Here is a 13,619-nt window from a genome sequence, read left to right as displayed (position 1 = left end):
ATATATATATATATATATATATATATATATATATATATATTCAAACCCTTCCTTTCATAACTTACCAAATCAAATCATCTTCCAACTTCCTCCTACAGTCCTACCTCGATCACCATTTTTATGTATGCTAGGTTTGAACGGGGATGAAAAAGAGAGACAACAATACTTTTTCTTTTCTTATTTCTCTCTTTTTATTAATTATTGATTTTAATAATTTATTATTGCTAAATTAAGGAATGACGGATTTGTCACTCAAAATTTAAAAGAAAACACGTTAAAGAACGGAGAATGTACATATTTTTGGTTGAGATTATAAATTTATGTACCGTTATGATTGTTTTAAAACTTAAAACATCAAAATTAGAAGTAGACCATTTGTGTCGTATACTCTTCTTACAATTTTCCCTACACAAACCCATTGATTAAACACACAAGCTGTGACCAGAAAAGCGCTCATCTGTCTTCTTAATTCTTATGTCACCGCCTTTTATAGGACGGCGACCGGTTTAACCCTTTACTTCAACATTACGCAAGTGTTTGTGAATCTTCCCCAACCTTGTTCATTTCCGAAACTTGCTCTTCCAAGTTGCAATGGATAGTTTCACTCCCACTAGGAGAGGTGGAGCTGCTGAACAAGATTCAAAAGCTAGAAGAGGATCATGCCCCCCTCATTCATCAAATGTCCCAGCTCACCCGACCCCGCCGCTTCATCGCCGTCTCCTGTGATCAACAGCCTGGAACCAGAGGCGGTGCCGGTCGGCTGCCGTCAAGTTTTAAGTTCAGTGACCGGCAGTATCTCAACATATTGCGGTCTGTTGGATAGTCTGTGCATGCAATGGACACAAGTGGCCGTATAATCTACTGGTGAGTTTGAATTGCTTATTGGTTACAACAAAGTTTGGAATTTTGTTTGGTTAGTATGAATTGCTTCATTTGCTTGTTGATTTTTGTTATGTCTGAGCATTAGGATCATTGTTTGAATTGGGAATTCATATAGTAGAAAGACATTGATCATGGCTGTGATTCTGAAATTGGGTTGGAAGTAAGATAAGGATAACATTTGTGTATAGGATTGTGTAGAAATTTAGTGTTTGAAGTTTGGTGCAATTGAGAGGCTTAGAAAGTTGTAGAGTTGAGTTCAAAGTACCGTGTTCTGCCTCTAATGAGAAAACAGAAGAAGAATTGTAAATCGCCAGCCAACTTTCTGTTACAGCGCGCATTGACATATGAACAAGGCACTGCAGATACTTGCACTGGTTACTAAATATGGTATTGGCACTTATTCTTTATTTTTTCTTTGCAGTCTAAATAGAAAGATATAACTCTGTTTTATGATATAAAGTTATAATGCCTTTGCCTGCCATCTTTGTTCATATAAACATCACTTACCTTAAGTCTTATTGGAGCTCTTTCCTTAAAGTGTCAATGGCTTTATAGTGAAGGTTGGTTACCTTGTTCTTGATTCACTAATACAGTGTTTATACTTTATAGTGAAGGTTGGTATTCCCTGCTGAAGTCTTACCCCAATTTCCTAACCTAGTTCAAGACCTGTTCCATAACAGTCGATTAAAGATTGACAATGGCCTAACGCTGGAGCATGTGGATCAGGAAGATACCAAAGCTCATGAAAGTGGAAGTCCAATATATCAGAGAAGAAAGATGCCGTACGTTTATTGATTATTGTAAAGATTCATCTGGCTCGAGAAACACTGCAGGGAGTGTTGATTAGGTAAGGGGCGCACCTAATCCACCGCATTTACATCGTCGTTGGATTGAATTACATCTTCGTTTCCTAGCATGCATTTTAAGTTTTTAACACTGATTTGTTTGTAACACATTCTGAAGTGTAAATTTCATTGTGTAATAAAGGTGTGGCCTGGTGCCTGGTTATGTAACATATTAACTGTATATATATTTTTCACTTAAAGACCCTTCTGTGGATGTGTATGCAAACAATGCATTAGCAGAGTGGCTTTTAGCTTGGCTGATCCCATATCTGCTCTGAAAATAACTATATAAAGCTGGTTTAGGTAATTGGTAACGTCTTAGCCTTATGTTTCATACTGATGGTCATTTGTAAAACTCTAAATAACAGAAGGATGCTCTTATATATAGTTCTCTTCTAGGCTGAACTTGCTTGTACCTCCCATTTTTGTTAGTACACTGCTCTTAAACTTCCCTTCACTGTGTCTGTATTTTGTGTTCTACTGTGGAGTTTTGGCTTTCCCCTCATTTTATCCCATTTTTTAGCCAAAAAAATAAAAAATCACTCATAACACGTACACAGTTGTTGATAAGTTTAGTTTTGTTTACTTCAGTATGAAGTTTGGTCTACATTCAAATGCCTCGGAATTTGTTGGATTTTGATTTTTTTTATTAACTGTGTACGTGTCTGCTCGACTTCTCCTCCAAATTAGTGTCTTGAAAAGAACGCAGGGAGGCAGCTATAATTGTTTCATTGAATAGAAAAATGAAAGGTCCCAACAACTCAGCTGCTACCTATTTTAGCAAGTTTCTGAGGAAGATGAAAGAGATTTGAGTTTATCTTTATTGGTTTCTTTGTTGTCATGCCCATAGTACTGTTTCCCTTTTCCATTTTCTTCAGGGGTACGTATGAGTGAAGCAAACCCTCGTCATTTTCTTCCTTCTGATCAGGCAGCTACTACCGGCCTTTTTTTTTCTTTTCAGTCCAAGCTTGTTGGATTCAGTGGAGCAATGGATGATGACATCGCAGCAGCTGAGAAGCTTCAAGAACTTGAAGAGGGTCATGCCTACCTCGAGCAGGAGCTCTTGGAGTTCAGGGACTACTCCTACTACTCTGCTGAACTGGAGAACCAAAGGGCTCACTCAACACGGAGCTCAAGATTCTCTTCCAAAAGGAGAATTGGTGGTGGTGGTGGTGGCGGCGGCGGCGGCAGGGGAGGTGCAAGTTGGCAGCCGTCAAATCTCAGCTTCAGTGATATGCAGTATCGCAACATATTGCAGTCAATAGGGCAGGCTGTGCATATATTTGATCTCAATGGTCATATAATTTACTGGTGAGTAGCTTACATAAACTCCACCAATGTCTTGGCTTTGACTTTGTCATATTTTTTTTTATTTTATTCTTTCAGCGTGTTAGATTTCAGTTCTACTTGCAACTGTTAAAACACTAAGTCAATGGTTGTGATGATCGAATTTGGTTATCAACAGTTTATCAACGTTTTGCATGATAATTTTAGCTCTAAATTAAGTTCGGATTTAGTGTTGTGGAGGTTTCAATTTAGTGGTTAGTTTGTTACTTAATTCTACAGGAACAAAACTGCTGCAAATATTTATGGTTATTCTGTGGCAGAGGCCCTTGGAAAGAATCCTGTTGAGCTCTTAGCAGATCCCCAGGTCTCTGTTGTAGGATACAGTCTAATTCAACGTCTCACCAAGGGGGAGAGCTGGACCGGGCAGTTTCCTGTCAAGTGCAAAATGGGGGAATATTTTTCAGCCATGGCCAGCAATACTCCATTTTATGATGATGATGTCACTTTTATTGGGGTTATATGTGTTTCGTGTGATTTGCGGCCTTTTGAAGAAAAGAGTGTTCCGCTATTAGGTGTGGAGTTCCAAGAACCAGATTCAAGCTTCGACTATTTTCATACCACTAGTGCTGCAACTGAAGTTGGTGTTGATCCACAGCAGCCTCTGCAAAATGCACTTGCATCCAGAATAACAAATTTGGTTAGTCTTCTAGTTAGTTTTCATGTTCCTCTAATTTAACAGATTTAGTGGGGGTCTCATAATCGTGAAACAGGCATCCAAGGTCAGCAACAAAATCAAGTCAAGAATTAAGGCAGGAAAAGAAAACTTGGATAATAAAACTGGGAGTGGAGATAGTCGCCAGTGTGATCATGGTTCAGTTTCTCTTCTCTCCGACCCTACGGATGATGGTTGTTCAAGTGGACCAAGCCAACCTAGAAGAGATATACCCCCATCTCCTTCCAGTGTGTTTGCCAATATTAAAAACAAGTTTCCAACTAATACACCCTCCAGAGAATATGATGATCAGATTGAAGGGACATGCACGATGCATAAGACAATAACCTCAAAGGCTGAAGCATTGATTGGTAAGAAGGGACTATCATGGCCATGGAAAGAAAAAGAGCAAGAAGGGTCAGTGACTGGGGACACTCATTTTGTTTGGCCCTGGTTGCATAATAATAAAGGAAATGATTCAATACCTCAGAAGGGAAATTGCACATTAAAACCTGAAAATCAGGTGAGTGAAAGTAATCAATCTGCAACTAATGAAGATTCAGGGATCAGGACCTCTTTGTTTAATGCAAACTGCACAAGCAGTGGTAGCAGCTCTCGAAGTAAGGAGGACGTGGATATTGATTGCTTGTATTACGAAGTCTCATGGGAAGACTGTGGGTCCTAGAGGGGGGGTGAATAGGCCTTTATTACTTTTTCGTCCAATTTCGTTCACAAGGATAGCAAACATTTAGCTATCCTGATAACAAGGAGACGTAGTAATAAATAAAAGAACAAGTACTGGAAAGTAAAAGAAATAACACCAGTACGTTTTTTATTCGCAGAAACCCTGCACCACGGAGAAAAACTGCGTGCCCCTAACTCTTGAGGGACAAACCTTTCCACTATGTAAAACTCACTTCTTACAAGATTATAGTCTAGGGATACAACGACGATTTGCAATCCTGCCTAGTCTACCCACTAGTCTAGATTTATCTCTCCTGTCTCTGAGTGACTCACCTCACTCCTCACAAGATTATAGTCTAGGGATACAACAACGACTTGCTATCCTATCTAGTCTACCTACTAGTCTAGACCTACCTCTCTTGTCTCTCAAGTGTTTACATATGAAGGTATAAGAAGAAGTTTCAACTCAGAACTCAGCTAACGCCTTTAACTGATTCTTCTTGAACACTTCTCAGAATACTCAACTCAGAAATCAGCTATCCTAATGAGAGGGATTCTTCAGACCTCAGCTAACACCTTTAACTGACTCTCTAAAACTCAGCTCTCCTCGGTCAACTGATTCTTCTTGAGTACTTCTGGGGTTGCTGCACTACCATCACTCATGATATGCAGAATGCTAATGGGTTTATGAAAAGAGTTTTTGCTCTTGCTCTTGCTCTAAGATTTACAATCACCAAGGGAAGACTTAGAGGCAAATGAGCAATGCAAGGTAAAACCTATACCCAGCTAAAACTATGTAGAAAACTACATCTTGAACAACCAAGGAGCAAGCTCCATATATATAGGCAAAGTGCAAGCTAAAGGAGAGCATGCCCGTTTACCAAAATGGGAGGCAACTTTTGGACTTTAGTCTTTGTCCAAACTCATAAAGTGAGAGGGCCAAAGGACAAACAAAAGGCTCCAAGAGAGTAAAGACAAACACAACTCTCTTATATGATAATGGTCTAATAAGAAAGAAACAAAAGGTTTTGTGAATGAAGGAGACACAACAAAACCTATTCTTATATGAGGACACATAGGCCAGCTGATAGCTTGGGCAGTGCATCACATGGCTCAGCAGCTGACTTGGTTTGTGTATCACAAAACCCAGCTAGACTCAAAAAGGAGCTGACCTAAAAGTGCTTTAGTCATGTGCTCATGGGTTGGAAGAACAACACAACCCTAGACTAACTTTGAGCTCAAGCACGATGAAAAATGTTTTGCTAAAAGAGATTTGAAATTCAAATACTGAAAAGCTGAAACAGAACCATTTAAATCTGCACGAAGTCAGACTCAGAGATTAAGATAGATACAACAGGGGTATCCACCAAATCTGGATAGCAAGCAGAGCTGCCATCTTGAATGAATGTGATGCACATGCATGAACTACCTGATGTACATGAGATAAAAACAAATAGCCAACTAATATATTAGTTTGTGTATCACAAACCTAGCTGGAGCCTCTAAGCTCTAGTCATGTGGTCACAAGTTGGAAACACTACACAACCCTAGACTGACTTGAAGCACCAAGGCAACGACAAATATTTTGCTAAAGGGGATTTGAATTCAAACAGGGGAATTCAAACTAATGATACACAAATAGCAAAAGCATTTAGACATGCATACTTATAGACCCAATAGATTAGGACAGATACACCAGGAGGTATCATCCGATCTAGGATGACAAGCAAAGCTGCCATTCTCAGTGAAAAACATGAGATGCATATGCATAAACTACCTGATGCACATGAGATCTTGGTAGGTCTTCATTCTTCACTTGTGATATCCTTACCATCAGGATATGTAGAATTCTCAGTGAAAAGCATCAGATGCATGTGCACTAGTTACCTAGGACACATGTGATCTTGTCAAGTCTTCATTCTTCACTTGTGATATCCTTACCATCAGGATATATAAAATAGCTTGTGTCTTGTGTTTTGATCATAAAAGGGATAGCCAACAATCCTTATACCAACAAAGACTTGACAATTGGACAGCGGATTGGGCAAGGTAATGATCTTTCAACATCCAACCACCAAGAAAACAAATTTCTCTTTTTGTACTTGTGTTTCTCTTCCTCTCGAGTACCTGTTTTGATGGTTTGCTTTGTTGGATTTCATCCTGATATCCTTTTGCCATATGACTTTCCTCTGCAGGTTCATGTGGAACTGTGTACCATGGTCTGTGGGATGGATCAGTATATTATCTTGCTCTTTCTCTAGTTTACTTCAATTTTAAGTGGCTGTGCTACAACATTTCATTGCAGTAAATGATGTTTCCATTTAGGCAATGCAAACAAAATGTGCGGTTCAAATTTCAATAAATGACTCCTGTTTATCCAGAAAAAAAAATGTTTCTCAAATTTCTTGCTAAACATAGCGTTTTCATCCCTACCTCTTGCATGTGCATAACGCAAATGTCACACATATTATTCATAAACTTAATGAACTGAACAACCCTTTAAAATCATAGTGTTGTGAACAAGTCTAATAGTGCTGGTGCATCTTGGGATCTATTCTCTCCGTAATAGTCGCTAGGTTATGGAAATGGAGAGAAGCAGCTAAAGTATATTATATATATTATATATGTAGTGTTAATGTATGGCTGGGTAACTTGAGTTTAATATTTGCTAATTGCAGGATGTTGCTGTTAAGGTATTCTTCAAGCAAGAATATCCAGATGATGTACTTCTTTCTTTTAGACAAGAGGTGAGCCGTCTACTTATGCAGCATGTCTACTATGTACTTGAAAGACAGATGAAAACATGACTGAATAGGTGCCCTTTGAAGATTTTTCTTTGATTGCTTGAGGAAGTTGTTTTCTGTGGACATGGCAGTCTTGACTCTTGATTACTTGATGTATTTCTTTTACATTGTGTTCCATTTATCTTGTTGTTAACAATGTGAATTGATCTTTTTTTCTTCTTTTTGTTTCTGATGGCATAATCTAGTATTGTTTAAGTAGGTATCTCTTATGAAAAGGCTTCAACATCCAAACATTCTGCTTTTCATGGGAGCTGTGACTTCACCTCAGCATCTTTGCATTGTCACAGAGTTCCTCCCACGGTTTGCTCTCTACTTCCCTTTCTGACAAGTTTTTATTCTTTGTTACCAGTATGTAGTCATTTATAGTATTGAGTATTGACCAAGATATCAATACATAGTGTTTCATACTGTTTTGTGTAAAGCACTTCTTGGGCTGACAAGTGCCTCTCATCTCAATATTTCTTAATGCAGTGGAAGTTTATTTCAATTACTACAGAAGAACAAGTCAAAGCTAGACTGGAGACGACGTGTTCAAATGGCTTTGGACATAGTGAGTATTGAATTTGCCCCAATCCTTAACAAAAGAAAGAAAGATATGGTTACAGTGTGTTTGTTTTACACCAATGTTCTCGTTTTTTGTTGTATTGTTGGTGGCTCAGTTTATATCAGACTACTGTCTTGGCTGCATCAATTTGTGTTGAAGCCCCGGTTATGTATTAATCAGTGCATTTACTACATTATTTTGTAATCCTTCCACAGGCACGAGGCATGAATTATCTTCATCATTTCAGACCCCCTATTATTCATCGAGATTTGAAGTCTTCAAATCTCTTAGTTGATAAGAACTGGACTGTCAAGGTCAGTCAATGCTTATGTTTTTATTTTTAGATCCCTTGATTCGATTTTTTTTTCTGTTTTTGGTTTGTTTCTTGAGGGTGTAAAATTCAATCAAGTAAGAAGTACATATGACCCATTTTTTGTCATCAAACAGGTTGGTGATTTTGGTCTTTCACGTCTTAAGCATGAGACGTATCTCTTTACCAAGACTGGGAAGGGGACGGTACAGCTACTGGCACTCACTATAACATATTTTTTCCAGTTTAGATTAATCAGTATAAACATTTTGATATATGCCGCTGCATTTTGAATTCCCGCTTAAGTCTACCATTTTCCTCTTTTGTAGCCTCAATGGATGGCACCAGAAGTTCTGTGTAATGAATTCTCAGATGAAAAGTATGCTGATTGTTCATCTGAATTTACTCCTTAACAGCCCCCACACCTCATTTCATTAACTTTTTATCATTATGTATTTACAGGTCTGATGTATACAGCTACGGGGTGATATTGTGGGAGCTCGCTACTGAGAAGATTCCTTGGGACGATCTAAATGCAATGCAGATATTTTATTCAAATTAAACTATATTCATGAAAGAATGATATCTTACTAATCTTGGCACACCAAATTTCGATACATTTTACATCTGAGTAGTTAAAACTTAAAAGTGGAGTTCAATATTGTATTATTCATTGCTTTCCTAAGAGGTCTGATATTGCATGCACTCAATCAGTGGTGTCGGATGATATGTATTTTCAGTTTTCCAGACTAGACTGTGTCTTTCCTTATCCAAAAGAAAAGAAGACTGTATTTTTACTGGAAGAAATGAACTGAATTCTTAGTAGTGTCTTTCAACAGTTCAACTTTTTCTTTTTGTAACAATAACAAACAGAAAAACAATGACACTGTGCACATATATAAGACATTGTTTGGAATATTCTTGCAGGTGATTGGAGCTGTAAGTTTCAGGAACCAAAGGCTAGAGATCCCAATAGATGTGGATCCACAATGGGCTTCTATGATTGAGAGCTGTTGGCACAGGTGGTAATTCTTTCCATGCTTGTTAGTTGATCTAATTTTCTTTTACTATTATGATTTACATCTAATGTAAGAAATAATTCTCCACTTGGATGATTATATGTATGTCTACTACCGTCAGGAAGGTTAAATATGATCTTTGGCGAACTTGATTAACATTATACTTTCTAGCCAGAAGTCACCTGATATGGTTTTGTAGTCACAATTGTTGTTGTGTTTGTAGCAAACTCCGAGCATTAGTTAGATATGTTTCATAAGAATTTCAGAATCGATGTTGATATTAATTCCATATATAGCAAGTAGCTAGGATGATTTAATGGTAAGATATTATGTAACTTTCTGTAACAAGACGTGGACTCTGTTTGTCAACCTCTATCAGTTTATTGTAAAAGTCGGTTCATATGAGATACGGATTAAATCAACTGCTTTTTCTTTGTTGTGTTATGATCAACTTTTTTTTTTTCCTTTTGCTTTTAACTAGTGATCCAGCTTGCCGGCCAACATTTCATGAATTGCTGGAAAAACTTAAAGCGTTGCAGAGACAGCGTGCTCTCCAATTCAAAGCAGCACGTTCTGCCTCCAGTTATAGCTCCCAAAACGAAACGTAGACCTGCCAAACTCTTGTGCAGTGGTTTTGCTACTTCATTTACAAATTCGCAGATAAAGCAGCATTTTCTCTTACTTCCTCAGTCCAAAGTCCAAACCAGTTATTGGAATTTGCTAGTGGTATTTATGATTCATTTACTATCTCTTAGTTGTCTAATTAAATAGAAATCTAATGTACTTTATGTAATTGTAAGTAAATCTCCGCGATCAAATTAGAGACTTAGAGTATCATTTGTGAATTGCAATGTACAAAAAATTAAGCAGCTTTTTAATGCTTATTTCATTGTTAAATGCCATGAATGTTATTGATCTCTGGATATTTAATTGTCTGATTCTGTTGTTTACGATGAAGGTATGGCCTGATGGAAGTCTTCTTCGATTAATTGAAGACATGTTCAATGAAGTCAATCGAGAACTCTAGAAGGCCTAGGATTGAGCATTTGAAGGAAGACTTTAGAGCTCATATGAATCATGCATTCCAATATATCAGATGGCCAGAAAGATGCCTGAAAGATGTTGTCTCTTACTTGTCTTGAGCTCCCTGTGCCATGAGGCGTACAACGTATGTTGATTAGGTATGGATTTCTGGACATTCTCCTTACCCCTGAACAAACTACTTGTGCACCTCATCCATCTGATCCTCTTATAGGGCTTTTCACATAACTAAACACACACCGTTATGCTCAAGCTAGCTGGTTTTTAAGATCTCAATAATGATGTAATTGAGCAAATATTAATGTGTTGATTTTTTGCCTCGCGTTTTTCACTTTCTCTGTGTAAGGAACAGGTGTATATATGCATGTCCTGAACTTCAGGACCTGATGTCCCCAGAATGGGGAGTTTGTTGTACTTCTCATTTTACTGCTACTTTCTTCTATGTGTAATAAATCCCCCAGTCCAATTTCTTCTAGTTGCTCAATCTCCTGTTAAATGGATGATTAACAATTATCTGATCACATAGCTTTTCTCTCGGTATGGTAACGTTCTTGGATCCCCTATGGTTTCTCTTTCTACATAGCAGTCTTGGGAGGAATTTCCTCTAGGATCACTTTCAGTGGAACTTTTCTCATTCAAATTCCAAGTGCTTACTAAAGCACACAGAGGTGCTTCTTCAGAAATCACTAAAAACAAACTGCTTCCACAACCCAGAAAACACCAATGAGTTTTGCTGAAAATGCTACCAAAAGTGCTTCTTAAAGCAATTGAAAGGAATACCTTATTTTATAATAGGAACTTCTTGGTTTATTTTGGGGAAGGACTGATAATGTTTTGTGAGCGCTTTAAAAACTTTCTTAAGACAAACTTTAGAAGTTTGAGACCGGGAATTTGTTTTTGAGACTATTAAGAGTCTTCTTCAGTTCTTTTCATACTTCAAATCATCTTGAAACATGTTAAGCACTGCAAACCTTGAAAAGGAACGCATTTGGTGAAAAGTTTTGAATAGAAAAAAAAAACCAGCCAACTGTGTATGAGTGTATGACATCTTAGACAGCGGTTGCCAAAATTGACAAGTTTTTGACGAAGATGTAAGATAACTTTGTCTTATTAGTATGATTTTCATGATTTTCAGGAGATACACTACTCATTTTCTCCATGAGTACGTAAGAGAGAAGATAGATGCCCTTTTAAAATCAAGATTATTGCTCATATCATTGAGGTGTCGATTCAAGCTTGAATTGTGTCAATGGATGATTCTCCACCAGCAGAGGAGCTTCTAAACCGGCTTCAAGTACTGGAAGAGGACCTCAAGCAAGAACTGCCGACCGTGTTCATGGACAACTCCTACTCCTATGCCGAACGGGAAAGCCATAGAGCTCTGGCCGTGTCGCGGTGCTCAAGATTCTCTTCAAAAAGGAGGATCAGCAGTGGCAGCCGGCTGCCCCCAACTCTGAACTTCAGTGATCGGCAGTGTCTGAACATATTGCAGTCAATTGGACAAGCTGTTTATATATTTGATCTTGACTGTCGTATAATTTACTGGTGAGTAGCTCAGCTCAACCAAGGTCTTGGTTTTGATTTTCAGGAATGATATGTTTTCCTATTTCCTGTTCTGCTTTCATTATAGTTTCTTGGATTATGGGGTCAAATTTTGATGTCAATCTTGGTTGCAACTACTGCTAGTTCACTAGGTCAATAAGTTGTTAATCTGGAATTGGGTTAGTACTAGGAGTAACTGTATCACTGAAGTTTCTCTTTTAGTTATAGGAGTTTTCGATTTAGTGCATTTAGGAAAGTACTCAATTTTGCAGGAACAAAGCCGCTGGAAATCTATTTGGTTATTCTGTTGCGGAGGTCCTTGGACAGAATGCCCTCGAGCTCTTAGCAGATCCCCAAGCCTTTGTTGTAGGACAAGATCTCGTTCAACGTCTCACCAATGGGGAGAGCTGGACAGGGCAGTTCCCAGTCAAGAACAAAATGGGGGAAACATTTTTAGCCATTACAACGAATACTCCATTTTGTGATGATGATGGCACTTTTATTGGGGTTATTTGCGTCTCAAGTGATGTCCGCCTTTTTCAAGATAAGAAGGTGTTGAGTGAGCTGCTCCATTCAAGCAGCAAATCTGGACTACTGCTCCAACAACTGACATAATCACTTGTGTAGTTAATGCAGCCGTATTGCATGACCTTTGTATTTATCTTTCATACATAGCTCTACTATTGTATTCTTCTTTCATACTTAGGTATAGGTTAATCTGTACTAGTATAAATATCCTCCAGTTTGGAGAAGAATACATCTGGGAATTATACCATACCTCTGTTCTTGACATGGTATCAGAGCGTTCTGCTCTTGAGACCGATACCCATATCTCGAATTCTAGATTTACCCATACCCATACCCACATTCCGCTGCCAGAAAATACCAAGAACAATTTTGTTCTTCACTTAATCCAAGAGAACTTTGTTCTTCTGTTTTTCCCAGAAATACCCAGAAAATATACCAACCTTTTTTTGCTCAAAGATTGAGCAGAAACTCTGCCAAAAATACCAAGAGAAGAACTTTGTTTCTTCATCTTACCCAGTTATCATATCTATACCAGTACAAGAAGAAACTCTGTTTCTTCACCTACCCAAATCATATCCAATTCTGATTACCCATTATCCATAAGCCAAGAACTCTGTTTCTTCAACTTATCCAATACCCATAATACCAAAGAACAAATTTTTTCTTCACTTACCTGAACCATACAAGCGGTGATCGAATCCCAACTTCAGCCAAGACTCGGACTTCTATCGCTGATTCAGACCTTGCACCGTCTGCAACTGGTTTCATTGCCGGGACCAGAGCAACCGCAGCTGCTTCAACCTCCATACTGCCTCGACAGAGCTGCAGTCAGATGAGCGACGCCGACGATTGCACCCTTCAGTGCACCAAGTAATAATACCCAACTGATTTGGGCTGACATCCCACATCCTTACTCAAGGCCCAAACCCAGTATCCTAACCTTTTTTCTTTTTTTTTTAAGTTGGTCAGAATTATAAAAAAGAAAAAGAAAAAAAAAGAAAAAAAGAAAAAAAGGGTAATAAGATTAGAAATTTTATCCTTGTACCGTCGAGCTTACTCGTTTAACACAACGTGGTAGGCAACACCCAAGGATCGAATTTCTCTTCTCTTTACTTAGTAAATTCTGAACCATGGTTCTCGATGAAGTACCGATCAGTTCATCGCAGACATCAGCAATCAACTCTGAATCTTCTTATCAACATAAAGGACGATCGTCATCCAACGAACATGGCCCTATTGTTCCAGAAAAATTGGATAGCACCAATTTTATTTCTTGGTCAAAACATGCCAAGTTGAACATCACTGGCCGAGGTAAACTTGGTTATCTCACCGGCAAGAAGAAAGCACCATCCGAAGAAGAAGATGAAGAGGGGTACGAAGTTTGGGTTGAAGAAGATAGCCTTGTTCAAGCATGGCTTCTC

General features: G+C 38.3%; 2 protein-coding genes across 2 annotated transcripts; both read left to right on the top strand.

Annotated features, from left to right (window-relative positions):
* The first annotated feature begins 2,715 nt into the window (after positions 1-2,715).
* Positions 2,716-9,695, top strand: LOC101312816. The gene is made up of 14 exons (XM_004296194.1): positions 2,716-3,038; positions 3,294-3,711; positions 3,785-4,400; positions 6,430-6,459; positions 6,606-6,646; positions 7,089-7,157; positions 7,414-7,514; positions 7,686-7,764; positions 7,974-8,072; positions 8,206-8,274; positions 8,398-8,447; positions 8,531-8,607; positions 8,991-9,090; positions 9,569-9,695. The coding sequence occupies exons 1-14, from the start codon at positions 2,716-2,718 to the stop codon at positions 9,693-9,695; spliced, it is 2,199 nt and encodes a 732-aa protein (XP_004296242.1).
* Positions 9,696-11,339: 1,644 nt separating this feature from the next.
* Positions 11,340-12,319, top strand: LOC101306026. Its single transcript, XM_004295027.1, has 2 exons — positions 11,340-11,673; positions 11,943-12,319. The coding sequence occupies exons 1-2, from the start codon at positions 11,378-11,380 to the stop codon at positions 12,283-12,285; spliced, it is 639 nt and encodes a 212-aa protein (XP_004295075.1). The 5' UTR covers positions 11,340-11,377; the 3' UTR covers positions 12,286-12,319.
* The last annotated feature ends 1,300 nt before the right edge of the window (positions 12,320-13,619 follow it).

Source organism: Fragaria vesca, linkage group LG3 (assembly GCF_000184155.1).
Source record: "Fragaria vesca subsp. vesca linkage group LG3, FraVesHawaii_1.0, whole genome shotgun sequence".
In the NCBI taxonomy this organism is placed as follows: Eukaryota; Viridiplantae; Streptophyta; class Magnoliopsida; order Rosales; family Rosaceae; genus Fragaria; species Fragaria vesca.
This window is presented reverse-complemented; position numbering and strand designations above follow the sequence as displayed.